Raw genomic sequence first — 19,846 nt, forward strand, 5'->3', positions numbered from 1 at the left:
GGGACCCTAGAACACATTCCAATTGGTTTTCTGGGGAGACGGTGGTATTCAAAAAAATATTGCATTGGAAATTTGGGATAAAATCAATCCTAAATGTGTAAAAACTAATCTCAACAAATTACTGCTTTCTGCCCACATTCCCCCCAATTGTGGGCCTTTGGATATTGATTTATGTTCCTCTTACCTCTATATGAATTGCTGCATGGTTTGGAGAAAAGTCAATTTTTGGCCAAATTTGACTAAAATGTAAAAAAAAAAATGAAAATGCTTAAAACTTGTAGGGAAGATGCCTAAGGGACCCTAGAACACATTCCAATTTGTTTTCTGGACAGACGATGGTATTCAAAAGAAAATTGCATCTAAGATTTGGGATTTGCAATGGAGCGTAGGCATCGTTTTTCAAAATGGCGACGGGCTTTAGGCCTACCTTAAGGGGTGATCATAATTTCGGATTGAAATTTCTGCTAAAAGTCATCCGTTGACTCCTCGAAAATTGAAAAGAAAATGAAAGATGAATTAGTACGCTTTAATTTGAATGTGTGTCTCGAACGCCTTGGAGAGTTGTGAGTCTTTTTCTTGAATTTCGTGCCATATTTTCAATGTGAAGCGCTGATAAAATCCTACAATCGGGCACACTATATTAACTAAAAGTGCTCATAATGCACCCTTCTCACGACTATTTATTTCGGGGGAGACCCGTTCCCATGTACGTCACATTTTGGCAGTGCATTTTTTATGGATTTTTCCCTTTTTGGGGGGGGGGGGGGGGCTAGACAAAATTGGGGGGGGGGGGGGCTCGAACCACCACTGGACCGTGCTATCTTCAGGGTGTATGCGGAAGTGACCCACGCCAGAGTTCCGCGTACGTGGGGGAGACTGCGCGGCCGGAGCGGGTCGCCCACAGACCTCGGGGCCCTGGGACGCCCGGGCTTGTAGGTCTCGAATGGAGTGCGCGGAGGGGTTTACCAACTGCCGCGTCGGACCGCGGCCCGCCGTCCCCCGGGAAAGGGCCCGCCCCGCAGAGGCGCCCGGTCTCCCCCCCCCCCCCATCGGTCCGGCTACATTCCTGGTGGTCTTTTGACCACCAGCGCGGTCATCAAACGTCGATCGACAGAGTAGTGCGGTTCCAAAATGAAATATCGACAAGTCGGTGTCAAAATTCATACCAATTAACCAAGATATACGTCGGAGACGGATCTATGGGAACTTTTGGGTGTTTTTTTTTTTGGGGGGGGGGAGGGGCTCAGAACCGTGGGATACATAATAACCGCTGCAGAATAGCTTCACTTTGTATTATCAGAGGGGGGGGGGGGGGGGGTTAGCCCCCCCCCCCCCCAAAAAAACCCTTTGGATCCGCGCCGGCATGTCAATGACAGTAAATTCTATAACGCCCCAGGGTAATGGCATTTTAGAATGCAATCCTTTATGTACATTCTTGTGCTCCACTTGACTTTGTTTTCAAGTTTGTATTTCCAGTTTTATGAGTGGGGGCTTTTTTTTCGTATTTTGCGAATTACTATATTTGTTGGCAAATGTGCACAATTAAAGAAACGTTATTTGAATGATGTAGGCCTATATTGTATAGCCTACGGCGTTTCTTACGTCCATTGAAAATTGCAACATTAATAATGGTAGTCGTATTGATCGAACGAAACTTAATTTTGATTATTATTAAATATTCATTGATTCATGACAAAGACCTTTGTTTCGTTTTTAATACTACCGGAGACCTGCCGAGCAGATGTAAATATCAAACTAAACCAAAGCATTAAACAAAAATAGAAGCTTTTAAAAAATCAAAAAGTTATGTGCTAGCCAAGCTTTCAGGGATCGGTCTGAGCCATAACGATGCCCCAGCCGATCCCTTAGTTCTCTTCCGGGGTCTCGGCGTCCCCGACCAATACACACTTCCTTCCCTGTCCATCCATGTAACCCCGGAGGGCCAGGCACCATGTAAAAGCAAAGAGCTAAGGGAGGAACAGGGCGGCCCCTAAGCCCTGATCCTCCGAGTGGACCACATGCCCTGAACCTGTACGAAGGCGCCAACCTGGAACTCGCGGACAGTACCAGCCGCAGTGCTTACCGATTAAGCTAAGGTACAGTTGGTGATTTACGACGGGAAATTAAACATCTTATAATGACTGAATGCGCGCGTTGAAAAGCAAAAAGACACGGACGGGATTCGAACCCGGGCTCCGCGATTTGTAGACGACGAATCTAACCACTAGGCCATTCCGCTTCCTTAGAATTCTGCTCAAAAACGATTTGTTTGAATAGGCGGAGAAACACAGAACATTGTTGAGTGCATCTGTTTATCAAGCTCCATGGACGACGACAGAAGTCGATATTTCGTGCAACAATGAGCCAACTGTTTTCATTTGTTATGTTTGGAAAAATATATATGGCAGCTTCGTTAGTCGTAGTCTTATATGTGTGCTAAACCTACTTATCGTTACGCAACAATGAACATCGTGATTATGTAGGCTTTTTTGAAAAGGCATCATGTGCGTTCCGGGGCGGACCAGGAAATTTTGCGGGGGGGGGGGGGGTGATGTCCAGGCCCGTCAGATGTACATATCCGATTGTTGCGGATAGGTGGACCGTGTCATTATTAAAATAATTATACATTTTCGTATTTAGACAGATACAGATTCTCAACTCCGTCACTACTATTTCAACATTATACGGACGTCTTTAGAAAAAAAAATTGTTTTACGGATTTGTTTGTTAACACTATAACCAGGCCTCTGTTCCGTTCGCTGTTTCCCAACAGTCTTCCATTAGCCTGTAATCAAATATTATTTTCCTGAACAATAATGTAAGCAGTATGTTCTCATCCTTAATTCTATAAAAAAGAAAAGAAATCAAACGTTGGGCGCCGTTCTTGATGTGCATCATAGCTCTTCGCTCGCAACCACCCCCCCTCCCTCCCCCACCCCGCCCTGCAAACAGTTCTGACCAAAACGGAATTGGAATGTGATCTAGGGTCGCTTAGGCATCTTCCCTGCAAGTTTCAAGCAATTCCATTTTTTGACCAAAATGGACAAAAATGTAAGGGGTTAGCCTTACATTTTTAGACACAAGAATGTACATAAAGGATTGGATTCTAAAATGCCATTACATGGGGCTTTATAGAATTTACTGTCATTGACATGCAGGCGCGGATCCAGAGGGTTTATTTTTTACTCAAAATGTAATTTTTTTACTCTTAAAAATGAATGCACACAATAGACAGCAATTTTCTTTGGGCAGTTCTTCAATTCTCTTTTTTGATTTGCTTTCACATATACATGACAAATATTGCCAAAAGGAATCAATGTACATGACAGCTAAATAGTCGTAGAACAGAGGTATATAAACATAAATATGATGTTAGGTAATATCTATACAGTTATATGGTTTAAACTATGATTATTTTTCTTTAACCCTCATCATGTTGGTAATGAAACGATGAACCACTTTTTAGTAATCTTATTAAGCATGAATATGAGCGGTTTGCGATACAACGCACCAGCAGGCATTGATCAAGACACCACGTTTGGTCGGTGTTCTAAAGCTATTTGTTAACATGTCCAGCATTAAGTTCCAACGCATGGATAACTGAATTGGGAATTTTAAATAAAGGAAACTCCTCACAATTCAAACAAATTTCAAATTGAATCATGTGCTAAAACGTAAAGAAACTGCCAAATTTTTGTGTAAAATGTCAAGGAGTTACCCCCAAATGCACTGTGAATAAAAATGGCCTCCGTGGTAGCTTCTAGGTGGCGCACTACATTGCGAATTGCTCCAATTCAAAATACATGATGCAAGAAGCAACTAAATGATATTTTACTGTTATTCTACTTTTCCAAAAAGTCACTTTCTAGGTAACTTTGTCCTTGAAGGGATAAAGTTCTGGTTCGGCATCAGACATCAGTCATTGTGTCAAGATCAAATTTACGCATAAATGGTGCCAATATTTGGGCTTGCTTGTGAGCTCAGCCAATGGGATTGCAGGAAAAAGAAACATCATGGCCCACATCAACCAATGAAATTGCAGGAATTGTAAAGCCTGTCCTCATACCAATAAAAGGATCAGGAAAGGACACCAGTCGAAGTCAACTCACGACCCAGATTGGAACACTGTTTGTCGGTATTTATTTAAATTAGGCTGCCTCTGATTGAGCTGGCTACGGCTAGTCATAACACACGTGGCTATACGAAGTGGCTTCAGCCACTCCCATAGGCGCGTGTGTGATTGTAAAGCCGCAGCCAAGTAATTTGGAGACATGGTGGTCATTTTCAAACACCATTGTTTTAGGGAGTAAAATTATACTGTACATAATTACATGTCTTAGGCCTAATTAAAACAAAATGTAAACACCCATCTAGAAAGACTTGTGATATGGCATGTATGGTCGGTGAGGCTGTCTTACCATAATAAGAAAGACAAATTTTAACAGATTTGTGGCAATACGCAGACATGACATGTAAGAACTCAATTTACCATATACAGTCGGCCATTTTTTTTTTGGAATCCCAGAAACGACATTACTACTGGCAAGATTTGTTTTTGTCTGATAGCAACCAGTTTTACTACAAGTATTAATGTATGCACACGAAGCATATTCTATTAAAAATGCATGTAAGCTATGAAGTACATGTACATATACTCGGACCAACAAAATTTGCCAGATATACAACTTGCAAAATGACAGCAAATATATAAAAGAAAAAATAACGGATGGTCTCAAAACTTTAAAATATCATGTTTACTGCAGCGAAACAATAATGAAAAAATCAACGGGAAACTCTTAACAGGAATAAGAAATGTGACCTCTGGCTAGGACGCAACCTCAATCCAGCAAAATCCTCCAAATGCCACCAAGAAAAAAATTGGCTTCAGCCTCAATCCTCCAAAATTATCCGTTACTTCTTGAATTTAGTCAGTGGAGGGTGACAACTGCCTCAATCCTCCAAAAATCTTATGCCAATTACTGCTATGGTTTGAGGCAGTGCGAATGGCGTTTAGAAGCAGTGCGGATGAAATACGAGAAAAACACAGGGCTGATTTATGCATGGCTGAACATAACCAATGCAGGATATGGCCTACTGGCTTGACGTAATGCATCCTCCTACAAAAAAAAGCGATACATCTTTGCCATTCATCCTCAATCCTCTTAAATCATCCAAAACCAGCAGGAGTAGTTTGGAGGATTGAGGAGGGTTAAGGAAAAGACAATATTGCTGGAAAAACACAAACTTCTGTGGAATACGGCCACACTGTGGTTTGAAATGAGGAAGTACGTTAATACTGAACATACGGCTTTCGACAGTTGTCTGTTTAATAGGTTCCAGTCGAATGATGTCAAAGTACCATGTGACCATCCGGTTCCCCCCTGATTGGCCACCATTGTAGTAGGCAAGCATTTGGTTAGCAACTACGCGGTGCATTGTAAACTATACATCAGGACTTATTTTCACGTAAGATAACTGCAAATTCCTTATCAAATGGCATTTGATCACTATCTGTGCCGTGTACGGTTGTCATAATCGTGCCGCCCCAGCACTGGGTGTTGGTTTTGCGTTTTTCTCAGTTTTTGCCATCCATTGCAGCTTTGAAGGCTTGCCTACTACTTACATGTACGATCTTTGCCTACTACAATGGCGACGCTGGCTTTCCGGTACCTCGACAGAGGCAGGGTCACATGGGTCAGTGACAGCCCTCTATATGTTGGCAAGTAGCCAAACGGACATTTGTAAACAATGAACTCGCAACCCATGGTGGGCAGGCGGCCATAATACACAGGTGGTGACAATTTACAGGTGGTCACAATACACAGGTCATAATACACTTACGGCACTACTAAATGAATTCCTGAAATACAACTGGCTTGTACAGAAATATAAAAACAGACAGACAAGCGGCCACAATACACAGGTTGCCACATTAGCCATATGCCCATTATATACAGAATGACCACGATCCTCTCTGGTCATCATGTACCGCAAAGGTAGTACAGGTGGCCACAATACGCAGGTTTAAACTTTACTTGTATGCACGTACTTAAGTTAAAATTACATGTATTCTGAGAAAAACAAGTCATCTGCATTAGAACCAAAAAAAACAAATCAAATTTACAAAAATCATTTCTACCTTTACGGTAATATTTACATGGACCTTTATGAGTTGCCTTCGCAATCAAAAATGATTAATACTGTACATGTTTCTAAGGACTAATTGTACACTAATTATATTTTTTAACTGTCTATAAATTACCTTACGGTGAAGCGGAGTTATCACAGGCAGGAAATGAAGACTCAGTGGCAGGTGTTTAAAAAAAAATTATGGTCAAATTCAGTGATCGTTGACGACAGATATGCAATACAGCCAATACCCTCTTTGACCAACTGCAATCCTGGGGCCATATTCATGAAACCTTACTAACTTAGCAGCCAACTAGGCCTTAGTAGAATACTAAAATGCCTAGTGGTCTACTATGGAGTTGACAACTAAATTGTAATTCATGAAACCTTACTAAGAACCTTGCTAACTACTTACGTACTAGGAGAATTTAGTTGCATACGTGAGTAACTGGAATTGGGTGCTTTTGGGTGGAGCGGGTATGTATGAAATGTGATGACAACAGATACAATAGGCCCAAAAAAAAAAGTCTCCGGTTTCTGGTATGCGCGCGCGTTGCCGTAGCCATGCGCGTCGGCTAAATGAAAAAGTTTTTTTTTCAATGAAAGATGATGTCTCAAAACCGCCAAACTCACTGGTTTGACTGGAATCCTGCTGCTGCACAATTTTAACGTGTTTTTAGATTGGGTTATGGTCGAGAATAAGCTTTATGTGGCCTCTCTGGACTCCCATATATTTGCACTAAGTTTAGTCGGGCACCATTTGCAGTCATCAGCCGACATTTGAAGCAAAAAAATCAGGTAAAAAAAAAAAAAGGTCGCGTTGCCGCACCACTTTTTGGGCAAGTTCCATACCAGAAACCGGAGACTTTTTTTTGGCCATAGTGTGTAAGGTGTATTTGGCTAATCCATGTCATGCACTTGCGTGGATTAGCTAGTTAGTAACAAACTAGGCTTAGTAAGGTTTCATGAATATGGCCCCTTGGCTCCATTTCGCAGCGCTGCTAAGGACCCGTCTCAGTTCTTATCCAAGACGAGTTCTGGACAACTTGCGGGTAGAATCATTCACTTTGTCCGGAACAAGCTCTGCATTTGCACCGGGCATGTTCAGGGGAAAATATTTCATTAGCAACTGCTTGGCTCACCGATACTTGATAACGTTATTGCGGGGAAGATTGCGTGAAAGTTGTTCAGAATCCTGCCGCTCATACCTGTACAATGTCCGCAACTTGTCCGAAAATCGTCCCGGATATGATTTGAGACGGCCCCAAGCTGAAAATGCTTGCTTAGCAAAATTCTGGTGCTAAGCAGGAATTGGCTGGGAACCAGTTGCAAGCTGTAGACAACCCATGAGTTCTTAGCTGGTAACCCATTTTTGCTAAGCGATTTTTTTTCTTCTGTGCTTTGCGGATATTCACGATTAAATAGAAGCTTCATGACATTAGCCTCGGTGTTGGTGGAAAATGCACTTTGGCGCCCTCTTGTGGTGGCGCAAGGATAAAACGTTTTGTGGTCCGTGGGTGTGCTATGCATCCGATGCCCCGGCGTCGTTTTTGACCGTCACGCCGTCTGATTGGTTCTTGTCTTGGTCTGGTTGCGTTGCTTTAGTCTCCTCCTGTTTGGCGCCATCTTGCTGCGGCCAGGCATCGTCGCCGACTTCAAACTACAAAAAATAAACAAAAAATGAGTCCAAAGGCAGGCGTAATTAATGCTCACAACACTTGACAGAATAGCAGTAGTTCAGATCGGTTTGAAGTATCGCCCTAAATCTTCCGGATCCTTAACCTTCCAAGATCTTTCAAAATCCATCCAGAAGTTTGAAGGATTTTGCAAGATTGAGGAATGTACATGTAGTAATCTTAAATGGGGCTAGATGCCCCTTGAAAGTTAAAGTACAAGGGATGTGCTACTGTTTTCTTTCGTAGTGGTGACAATGGAGCAAATATGTGGAGTGCCATGGCCTCCTGGTCTGGAGCATTGCATTCGTGGCCTGTGGGCAATTCTGCAGGTCGTGGGTTCGAGTCCAGCCTGCGGCTATGGTGCGTGTGCCCTTGAGCAAGGCACTTTGTCACTCATTGCTTCTCCCCACCCAGGAGTAAATGGGTACCTGTGAGGGCAGAGATGATTATTGTGGTTGATTTTCGGCTGCTTTGCGCCGAAATGGCAGCATCAAGCTGTATACTTCCCAGGGAGCTGAGATTGTCTTTGGAATGTTTCATTGGCCCAATGAGCAGGGTAATAATGATGTAGCGCCTTGAGCACCAATAATGGTGAATATGTGTGCTTTATAAATATGCATTATTATTATTATTATTAAATATGACCAGGGATATAGAGTTAAAGCTCTAGTACTTCTTGTTAGCATGCATTTTGTTTTCACACACTTTAGTTTTCCACATAGCATTATACAACATACATTTATTGAACTTAGCTGTAGAAATTTGAGGTAGCACTGTGGAAATATATATGTACATATATATGAAAATGTTTTTCTGACAAAAGCTGATGTTTTTCGTAAGTAACACCTTCTTCAATATAATGTAATTTTTTTTGACGACGAAATGATTGCCTTGGAAGTCAATGGACAAATGTGCTGAGCAATTACAAGTACATGAAATGATACATGGGAAATAGAAGCAGGAAAAAAGGCTTTGTACTACGTGGACGAAATTGATCAGCTCAATGTGACTAAATGATGTGGATTTTTTTAATAAAATGACATGCGGATCTTAGGTTTTGATTGGTTGATGTGGTCATGTGACTCGATGACATCATGAATGGCAGCTCGATGGTTGGTGAATCGATGGGTAGAATAAGCGACTGATCTGATTATGATGATGATGATATAATCAGTTCAAGACTCATCTTACTTAGGTGTTGGAGGAGGCTGAATGGTCCTGCCAGGATATAATCCCTTGATTGGGCTTTTTAGAGCTGGCCTGTTTAAACAAAAATTCCAACCATTTCATGCCTACAGACAGAGTTGAAGGGAATATACAACATTTGCAAACATCGAAAAACAAAACTACCGGTACCTACTTTTACGAAATACCTTACTAGGATGTTGGTAAATGACAGTCTAAAGCATCCTGTAAAATTATGGCACCAGGTGTGAAGTCATTTTCAAGAAAATGGTATTTTTGTATACATTTCCAACGGTGGTCTGACCAGCGTTGGAAAAACCTAACTATTTTTCAACTACTGCTCCAAATTAACCTTTTTTTTTCAGTCCAAATTTTGTTTGCTATTGGTTACATGTTTCATGAATGGGTGCAGGCCAGCTAGACTGGTTCCCGTTCCTTACAATTTTCCATCATCTATAAATTGATCCATTTTATCTTTTGTGGAGTCAGGGAACCAGACTACTTAAACATTTTTGTTTTTCTTGGTTTTTCCAACCTTTTTGAACACAAAACCTCAAAAATGTCAGTGTAACAATAATTGATCTATAGGGCCTATATACTAACCCCTCAAATAGTTCATTTCTGAAAATTACATCAAAAAACAATGATGTACATTCCCTTTAAAGGTAGGGTAGATCATTTGTCATTTGTGCCATTTTTTTTCGTTTGACACACTAAAAAGTGCTCAAAATCTAAAGACGGGTAACAACCAACCTGGTGAAGTTTTAGCTCAGTGAATGCTGTATATATTCTGAGAAAACAATATTCAAGGATTTCGGTTTCAATTCAAAAGTTGCAGATCCATGTTTTGAATTACGCCCGAAATCAGCATCCGGGACACGTTCTCTCATCCAGCTGATTGCAGCTACGCGATCTGACGAATGATAGCAACCGCGCGCGTGTGTGCGGCGTGTCAACGTTTGCACGCACGAATTCACGGATTTGCCAAATTACAAACCAACTACTTACAGAAAATTCCAAAAATGTGACGCATCTTTGGAAATGGCCTTTTTTGTGTGTGTTTTCTTCAAAATGAACTTATGCCAGAAAGAATAATTTCACAGGTAGTTTAGTGCCAGTTCTATCTTTAAACCAAGTAAGCTTTTCAACAATAATTTTGTCAGTTACTTTTTGGATAGCTGCAAATGATCTACTCTTCCTTTCACCTTTTAGCACTTGTATTAAATTGTAGTACATTGCATTTTCTCCTCCATGAATAAAACCATGGATTATTGGGGCGGTCTTGGGCGGTATGAGGAATAACAGGCGGGGCAATTCGGGGCAGTACAAGGGCTAAAGGGTTAATCTACTAACACGTTCAGAATACAGACAAATGTACACACTATCAAGCACAGGGACCTTTTTTCCAAGTGATGCATCTAAAAGATTCGCGTCGGACAAAGAGCGAGCTAAGGCCAGTGATTTTAATGGAGAAAATCGACAGAGTTTCTGGATTTTCATAAATTAAGTTGTTTATGTATCAATTTCAATTCTGTTTTCTCAAATGAAAAGCTGAACAATTGTAAATAATCAGTACACTACCACATCTTTGACAATACTGGGAAAAAAATAAAATATCTGAGAAATTTGGAAGAATACAAAGTGTACCAACATCAAGTCAAACCATGTAAAAAGGGTGATTCCGTAATCTCCAACTCTCTGCGTACTTCCGACCACATGATGTACAAGATCGTTAAGGTGGTGGTACTTTACTTCGGTCTGAAATTGTTTTCTACTCATTAGATGTCACATATTGGTAACGTATCTCAATCACTTTTTCAACAGCAGCTCATAAACCCTAACTCCCTAGTGTATTTTACTAAGGACTGGACCAAGTCCGCCCAAATCCTACACGACCCTGCTTCACATAATGCTTTATGACCAACTCCACCGAAATCCACCACAAGACCACCACTGCTATACAGTGTAGGTGGATTTTGATGGACTTGGTATGGATGGCTTATCTGCCAAAATCCTCCCGGGGGGGGGGGGGGGGGGGGATTTTGATGGGGTTGGGAAAGTTAGGCTTGAAGTGTCTGACATGTGCGTCCGAATTTACGGAATTGCCCCCAAATAGAACTTGATAAACATGAACCGGTGACCTCGCATCTGACCTGACTTATAATCAGAAATTCGATTGGACATTGTGATTTACTTGTGACTGACGTGTGATGGACTTGTGATGGACCTGTAATTAACTTACAATTTGACTTGTGACTGACTTGTACTTGTGGAGTGCTGTGGTCCAATGGTTACGATGTTCGACTCGTGTGCCATGGTACATGGGTTCGAATCCTGACCGTGGGAATATGGTGCTTGTGCTCTTGAGCAAGGCACTTTACCATTATTGCTTCGTCCTTCGGATGGGACGTAAAGCCGTAGGTCCCGTGTGTTGTGTAATGCACGTTAAAGATCCCAGTAACACTTATCGCTAAGAGAAGGGGTTTGCCCCGGTGTTTCTGGCAGTGGCTGCAATATGCACCGCAGTACCTTGTAAACCATTATAAGGAACTACATAATGGGTCTCATATTTCTCGTAAACTTTATTTACCTTTCTTTAATAATAGACATAATTTCCAGCGCCTTGAGTACCTAATTGTTGGTAGATACATGCACTATATAAGACTCTGATATTATTATTATTATTAATTGACTTGACTTGTGATAGACCTGACTATAATCCTGCTACCTAGACAGGTGGTACAGATACTAAAAAAGACCAGACAGAAAAAACACCTCAACTCACCTTAACTGAGCCAAAGTCGGCAAAGCTGGCGAAAGGGTCCGCTGCCGCGCCCCCCTCCTTCGTCGTGGTGCTCGACGACGACGCAAAGGGATCCCCACCAAAGGGGTCAGCCGGCGACGTCATCGAGGCAAACGGGTCGGCGCCCGACTCACTGCCGAATGCCGCGAACGCCGCGTCGGTGGAGCCGGCCGTGGAAGTGGACGTAGTACTGGCTGTGGCGGGGACAGTGGAGGATTTGGAGGTGCTGGTTTTGCTCTTCTTGGGAGGCAGGGCCGGGGTTTCCTCTTTAGGGTTGAAGGGGTCGCTGCCGAATGTGTCTGCTCCAGAGTTCTGGTGAAGACGAAAAGGGAAATAAAAACATTTAACATCTTTGCGAATTTTTTTTACAGATTAACATAAAGAGTAGGTGAGAGTTTTGGGCTGTCTTACCTTCATGAATGCATCTGGTTTGAAGGCATCTCCGCCGAAGGGATCAATAGACCCAAATGCTGTCAAAAGAAAAATATAATTTAGTTAACCATCAAAACTCTGAAGAAAAGAAAAGTTTATACAGAGTAAAGGAAATGGTTATTGTAAGGGGTGCATTTTAGGCTAATGCAAACGTAGCTCATGGGCCATCGGTCACCCTCAAATCCTCTGCAGATTAGGCCAAAAAAAAAAGTCTCCGGTTTCTGGTATGGAGCTTGCCCCAAAAGTTGTGCGGCGACGCGGCTTTTTTTTTTTTTTTACCTGTTTTTTTGGTTTTTTTTGGCTTCAAATGTCGGCTGATGACTGCAAATGGTGCCCGACTAAACTTAGTGCAAATATATGGGAGTCCAAAGAGGCCACATAAAGCTTATTCTCGATCATAACCCAATCTAAAAACACGTTAAAATTGTGCAGCAGCAGAATTCCAGTCGAACCAGTGAGTTTGGCGGTTTTGAGACGTCATCTTGTATTGAAAAAAAAACTGTTTCATTTTGCCGACGCGCATGGCTACGGCGACGCGCGCGCATACCAGAAACCGAAGACTTTTTTTTTTTGGCCTTATTTAGTGGATTTTCACTGCCCCCAAATCTCACCCCTGCAACAGACTCTAGACTTGAACCTGCTACATTTTGTCAAGATGACTGCTTTTTTTTAATCCTTTTTTCCCAAGTTTTCCCAACAAAAAGGCATTACATTTTAGGGGAAACCTCTTTGAAAATATATGGTCCAATCTGGTTTTGAAGCTCACCGTCCGTCGTGGAAGTTGTGGTCGTGCCTCCCGCCTTAAAAGGATCGTTACTCTTAAATGGATCATCAGTCCCGGCCGACGAAGAGGCAGAAGCGAATGGATCGTCAGCTTTGGCCCCAAAGGGGTCGCCGCCCTTGAAGGGGTCAGAGTTCATGTCCTTGAACGGGTCAGGGGTCGTCTTGGAGTTGAATGGGTCGGCGGTGGTGCTCGGGAAGGGGTCCGAGCTTGTGCTGCTTGGGAAGGGGTCCGAGCTCGTTGAATTCTTGAAGGGGTCAGCACCAAAAGGGTCGGATGAGAAGCCTTCGTTTTTGAAGGGATCTGTGGGTGAAGTTTACACGACATAAAAATGTTTTAAAACGATACCTTTATAATGGGCACATATTCTTAAATGCGACCTGTCACCACGACACGAGCAAAAAGTCAGAAATTGCAATTTTGGAGTACAGTGCGGCAAAGCCAAAACTTGAAGGAGTGGTCTTTTTCTTTTCTCTTCAGGTGACCCATTATCTGTGAGTCCTGGTATACCATTCCCAACTGTTTTTGTTCCTTGAAACATCTTTAAAACCTATTTTCATCCTGTTTTATTAGTTGACTGTTCATCGTAATACAACATGTACAACAGCGTGATTTTGAAATGCTGTTTTCTCAAAAATAACGGAAATAAAAATGTGCCAACCTGACACCATTTTTTTCTTAATATATCATCTCAATGAAGGTCAGTCATTGCAAAAACGATAAGACATGAATCTGGGACTGAGAAAAATTTCCAATTTTGTCAGGAAATAAATTTGAAAATTGTCTTGACTCTCCATAGACTTTGTACACAACCGCTGAAGTGGCGTCAGGATGCAACACTCTTTCCAAAATAACTTCTTCAACTTCAATTTAGTTGGCGATCTGTATTTCCATTACTGAACTCAGTAGCCCCAAGTGTTATGTACCATTCGAAAGCTCTTGTTCTACAGAATCCAGAAGTTTAAATATCTCTCAATTATTAACAACTCTAACTTTATGTTTATTTTGTGGTGACATGTCACAACTGTTTACGCTGGAAAGTGCTGCATCAGTGTTACCCCTGCTCAGCAGGCCAATACAAAATTCTTAGGACCTTCTCGGCTCCCCTAGGGAGACACGAGAATCAACCTGGAAAACACTTACCTTCTGTGAACGGATCTGACGATTGGAAGGGGTCGGAAGCAAATGGGTCTCGGCCTTTGAATGGATCATCCTGCAGGTGTAAGGGGTAAACATTTAGGGAAACCTTCAGCGAAAAACATCAAACACAATAAACTGTTTATAATATACCTGGTAAACTCGATAGATTGTTGCAGATCGGTGAAAAATGTCTAAACTAACATTCATCATTCTTGAAACTTTATCATTTACAATGAAAGAACGTCCTTCTAAATTACTTGGTTTTAAAATTTTGTACCTGTTTTTTGTTTTGTCTACTGCCTACAAATTTTGGCACAAGTCTTGTAAAATGAATGTCACTTGTCTACTACAATTATGAGCTACCGCTCGTGGATTTTATACCTGAAATTCGAGCGCTGAATATGGACAAAGAATTTTTATCGGAAATGTGGGCGAAGCATAAAGTGCATTGCTTTTGTGTGCCACTGTGTTTTGTAATGATGCAAAGCATACTTACATCTACAATCACAAATTCTTGTTTCAAATTCAAGCCCATGGTCAATTTACGCTCATGAACCTTGACCTATGTGACCTTTGACCTACCTTGAAGTCGTCCTCGGTCTGTCTGCTCTCGGACGTCATGCTAAAGCCACTAACACTACTGACTGGGCTATTGCCCGCCTGAGCAAAATGGGAAAAGCATGTGAAGAGTCACATTGATGAGGAAAGATTGCAGCAATAGTATTTTCATTTTGCAAGAAAAAGCATTTGTATCTATTTTGGTTTATTTTGGTAAGCGTAATTAAAATCCCAAGCATGCTCTTGTTTCAATCTTAATCTTTTTTTTACAGTCATAGCTTTGTGGAAATGTCTCAATGAAGTTAAAAAAATGAATCTCATAATTTTCCTTTCAGATTAACCCTAACAGAACTCAACCCATCAAACCCCAACGGCATGTTTTGTTGGAATCTGTCAGGATGGGTACAGTACCCCTAAACTGACAGCCTTTTGCATTGGGTTGGCACACCTCCAGAATAAACGTCAGAAATATGTGTGTGCAGTTTCCCAAGTTCCACGAATGGACCGATCCAGTAAGCCCCTCCCACTGCGCACTGGGCAAATTAACACGTGCTCCTCTCCAATGCCATGCTGCATTTTCCTGCCGCGTGCATCATACGCGCGTGCACGCATGTCAGACTTTTGTGCACGCACGTCGGACATAAATCACGGCCGTGATTGGTCAGAATACCACGGGGCGGTGCTTTCTGGATCGGTCCATTGGGAACGGCCATAATAGTTGGTCTGTCGTATGGGTTTACATACCACCACCAGCAGCTTGACCAGCATTACTACTGCTACAAGGTTGAGAATCTAGGAGTTAATCTTTGGGTACTACTTCCCCTGTACTACTGACCGGTAGCTATAATTTTATTTCCCTGACGCACTGGAACATTGACCAATGAAAGAAGCGCGTTTGGCTCATACATATATGCATGAGGTGTAACAATAAGGAAGACTCACCGTTGCTCTGGTGCTGAGGAGATCAGTATCGATGGAGGATATTCTACTGAGGGGGCCCAGTTCCTCGATCCCCTGGATAGTACCCTGGTTGTTGTTAGCGTGAGGGATACCGGGCGGCATCAGCGTCGTCTGGTCCAACTGCTGGATCTGGCTGTTCAAATGGTTCTTGCTTTCTACGAGGCTCTTCAGTTTGGCTTGAAGCTGGGGTCAGTAAGAAGATATTATTGAAAGACATTTAAAAACATAACATATTCTGAAATGACAGCAGTTTATTTCTTTTTTTGAAATTGAAAGTAACCTGAGATATAAAGGTAAGAAGGTTTCTCAGCTGTGCATCTTGAACTAGTTTGGCAACTTCCAATACTTTGGGGAGAAAATATCGCATATCCACCTTCAAACCATGCCATATTTGAATATTGACCCGATGCCTGGAATCGTGTAACATGCTCCACTCCAACAACATGGCTACTATACCACTTGAAGCTGTCAATATTTTCTATATACCCAGTAAACCCGATGTTGGGAGCCCAGTTACATGTTCTTGTTGAAATTCTTGCTCAACCTCTTTAGTAGACACCCACTTCATGCCTATGTTATCCATCAAATCAGTCAATATTTGTATAGTATACAACTGAAAGCAGTCAATATTTTATTATATTAGCCTGAAATGTGAAGTCTAAAACCTGTTGGAATTGTTGCTTGAATCCTTTACAGATTATGCCTACTTTACTCCCAGCAGTCAATAGTTGTCTACAGTACCCCTCAAAGCAGTCCATATTTTTTATATTACCCATATGTATGGCAAAGCAGTCAATAATTTTTTGTATTAACCTGATATGTTGAGTCTAAATACCTGTATGCAATTATTGCGTGAATGCTTTAAAGGATATGCCTACTTTACTCCCAGCAGTCAATAGTTGTATACTATATCCCTCAAGCAGTCAATACTTTGTATATTAACCTGATATATGGAATCTAAATACCTGTCTGCAATTCTTGCTTGAATCCTTTACAGGATATGCCAACTTTATATGTCAATGGTTGTCTACTTTAAACCTCGGAGCAGTCAATATTTATATATTAACCCGATACGTGGAGTCTACGTTACCTGTTGAAAATCTTGCTCCACTCCCTTAGTGGACTCCTTGACCATGTCTAGCTGGGTCTTGCCAGACTCCAGCTGTTGCTCCAGCTTGACCTCCTCTTGTCTCAGGTTGTTGAGCTCTCCCCGGGCAGTCTTCAGCTCTTCCTCCTGAGCCTAGAGGATGGAATCGCACAAAGGAATGAGACACAGGGAAAGTATTAGGGGAAATAAATCAACAGTGGTATATTAGGGGCGATTCATATGTGCTGTAGTGCACCACCAAGAAGTTGCCACCGAGTGGTAATTTTTGCAACTCGTATTGGGCAAAAGTAGACATCCACAAGGACACATTAATGTTTTTTAAGCTCTAGCAACAGACCTTCTACAAGTCACTTGGGTGTTGGTCGGTGGTTCCCCCCCCCCCAAAAAAAAAATTGACCAAAAACGAACCCCTACGGCCGTGTCCGCACTGGACTTTTTTTTGGGAAGGTTTTACCGAGACGATGGTAAAATGAGAAATGGTACAATGTGACCACTGTCCGCACTTGGACTTTCGACACAGGAAAATTTACCCAGACCGCGTGGGAGAAGTAACTGAGCTGTCACAGTGTCAGTATAATGACTCACCGTACACAGAAAACAAATTGCCAATCACATTTTCAGCTGCCGCTACGCACAGTAATATTACACACGCCATTTGCATGCACAACATAATCGTTTACACGATATTATTTCATCTTGACACGCTAAATCTTGACGAAAAGGCCTATAATTCTGACGCATTTGTGATGCACATCGTCGAAGCCATGCCGCTGTACGATGTTCCGTGCGGCAGCAGTGCCATCAGTATTCGTTGGTTCCCATCGCATGCTTACAGAATCGAAGCTATGATGTGGGCCAGGAACCAGTGACTACGGCCTACATACGGTACCGGACCATGATGTTCCGTGCATGACTACAGTAGCGTATCAGGACGAATTTGGATCGTAGAAAATAACATACATCGGTGGAGAAAGAGAATTTCCGCAAATCAATTCTCAGAACGTGATCTCTCTTCTCTGTGTATGTATTTGTCCGTTGAAATGTATATTTTAACGAGATTTTACCGCTCGGACTTGATGATACACCGCAAACAGCGTGTTTCTACAAAATGTTCGGCCACTGCACGTGCATGTTCGTGCGGTCTCTGTATGCATAACAGGGCGCTCGGGCCGGATGTACGCTTTCCTGAGCCGCTTTTACCGACTCGCACTGTCCGCACTGGACTTATCGTCTTGGGAAAAGTGACCTGGTCAGTTTTCCTAGGCGCGTGGGAAGTTTTCCTGGGCAGCAGTTGGCCAGTAAAAGTAACCGCTGGACTCAGGAAAAGTGACCGAGAGGAAATCGTCCTAGGCTGTCCGCACTGGACTTAAAATGGGAAAAGTACCCATAGTCTCGGTTAGTTTGACCAAAAAAAGTCCAGTGCGGACAGGGCTTTACTCACCCATAAAACTGCAAATGTACCAAATTGTAACTGTCCGCAAAAAGCAAACAAACTATGATCTTAATCTGATCTCCACATATCTTTATGCTGCTCTCATGTGAGAATACCTGATTCTGCAGCTTACCCAGCTGAGTCTCGGTGTACTGCTGTTGGACCTCATAATCTCCTTAATCTCATTCTATAATCTCCTCCTTAATCTCATTCTAATTCTATAATCTGCTTCTAAATCTGATTTCTTCAGTCTCTTCAATTTCAACATTCCTTTATGCTTGTCTCCAGGAAGGATATATCTGATTCTGGAGATTATCCAAGTCCTGCTGGGTCCCAGTGCACTGCTGCTTGACCTCATAATCTCCTCAATCCCATTGCATGATCTTGTCCTTAATCTCTTCCTTAATCCCATTGAGATTATCCACGTCCTGCTGGGTGTCCGTGCACTGCAGATTGACCTCATAATCTTAATCCCAGTCCATAATATCATACATTTTAATCTCTTCCTTAATCCCATTTCTTAATCTCCTTAATCTGACATCGTCATACCTTTATGCTGGTCTCCTGGGAGGATATCCGATTCTGGAGATTATCCACGTCCTGCTGGGTGTCCGTGCACTGCTGCTTGACCTCCGACAGTAATCCCTCCAGCTTAGTCCGCTGCTGATCCAGCTCGTCTAATCTCTTCTGGGCCTCGGCCTTCTGCGTCTCCAGCTGCCGGCACTGGGTCATGGACTTGTCCAACTCGCTCTGAAGGCCCTAGGTGGCAGGAATACAACAAGGAAATTCAACCAAGGTTTCATGATTTGAAATTATGAAAATTTGAGCTTTGAGGTTATGAAAATGAAGTCTTTAGTACTTCTGTATAAACCACTGAAAATCATTTTCAAATAAATAAAAAAAAGACAAAAAAAAAAGAGGTTTGAAAAATGTTCTGATTCATGGACTGTGGTGTGAATTACCAATGACGACAGTAACAAAGCCTTGGCCAAATTGGATTGAAACTGAAGTATACTAAGCATGCATATCTTTAGATGTTTGCTAGATAAAAAAAAAATCTGTCATTGGACGTAAATTATCTTAAGGGGGATCCACCCCCATCCCCTGGCTTTGGGAAGGGCCAAAAATCCAGCTCTCTGTGAAGGGCAGAACCTCTTTGTAATGTTTTTGATACACCCTAAACCCACTTCCTGACCCTTTCCACCTTCCAACCCTCAGTGTTTGCCTGTACTTCAGGCATGCAAGTGGGAATTTAGAGGAAAAAAAACGAGGAAATTCAAAGCCACACAAGACTTTGTACAGTGTTTTTCAATCTCTAACTGCATTCATGAGAAGTAAAAAAGTGGCAATCAGCGGATCCGAGGAAAAGTTGCATGCCTGGTACTTGTTGAGTCTTCATCTCGACAGGTTTTTGTATATTCCTGATATTAGCGGTACACCCTTCACCCCGTCCAGGCACAAGTAAAACACAAGGCCTTTCATAAGTAAAGCCCGCCACACACAACATCTACTTGCTGAGCAAACAGTAATTCGAGGCCATTTGCTCAGCACGTAGTTCACAAAATATCCCAGTGTGCAGAGAATTTTTGGTGAGTTTTCTGCCTCGCAAGGCCGTGAGGCAAATGTCTTTCACATTTGATTT

The 19,846-nt window shown here is 42.2% G+C and overlaps 1 protein-coding gene across 2 annotated transcripts in view; it reads right to left on the reverse strand.

Moving 5' to 3' along the window:
- Positions 1-7,521: 7,521 nt before the first annotated feature.
- LOC119723113 (epidermal growth factor receptor substrate 15-like 1) overlaps positions 7,522-19,846 on the reverse strand; it is a 36,755-nt gene continuing 24,430 nt past the window's right edge. The window contains exons 12-21 of one of the 2 annotated variants that reach the window (XM_038193651.1): positions 18,754-18,963; positions 16,755-16,904; positions 15,647-15,847; positions 14,729-14,806; positions 14,150-14,219; positions 12,992-13,309; positions 12,205-12,263; positions 11,776-12,105; positions 8,997-9,065; positions 7,698-7,789 (exon numbers count right to left, since the gene is read on the reverse strand). In XM_038193651.1, the coding sequence (XP_038049579.1) occupies positions 8,997-9,065; positions 11,776-12,105; positions 12,205-12,263; positions 12,992-13,309; positions 14,150-14,219; positions 14,729-14,806; positions 15,647-15,847; positions 16,755-16,904; positions 18,754-18,963 (1,485 nt within the window). In that variant the 3' untranslated portion in view covers positions 7,698-7,789. Of the gene's footprint in view, positions 7,790-8,996; positions 9,066-11,775; positions 12,106-12,204; positions 12,264-12,991; positions 13,310-14,149; positions 14,220-14,728; positions 14,807-15,646; positions 15,848-16,754; positions 16,905-18,753; positions 18,964-19,846 lie in introns of both variants that reach the window. The other variant, XM_038193650.1, reaches the window with a different exon arrangement.

Source organism: Patiria miniata, unplaced genomic scaffold, assembly GCF_015706575.1.
Source record: "Patiria miniata isolate m_02_andy unplaced genomic scaffold, ASM1570657v1 HiC_scaffold_16, whole genome shotgun sequence".
Classification (NCBI taxonomy): domain Eukaryota; kingdom Metazoa; phylum Echinodermata; class Asteroidea; order Valvatida; family Asterinidae; genus Patiria; species Patiria miniata.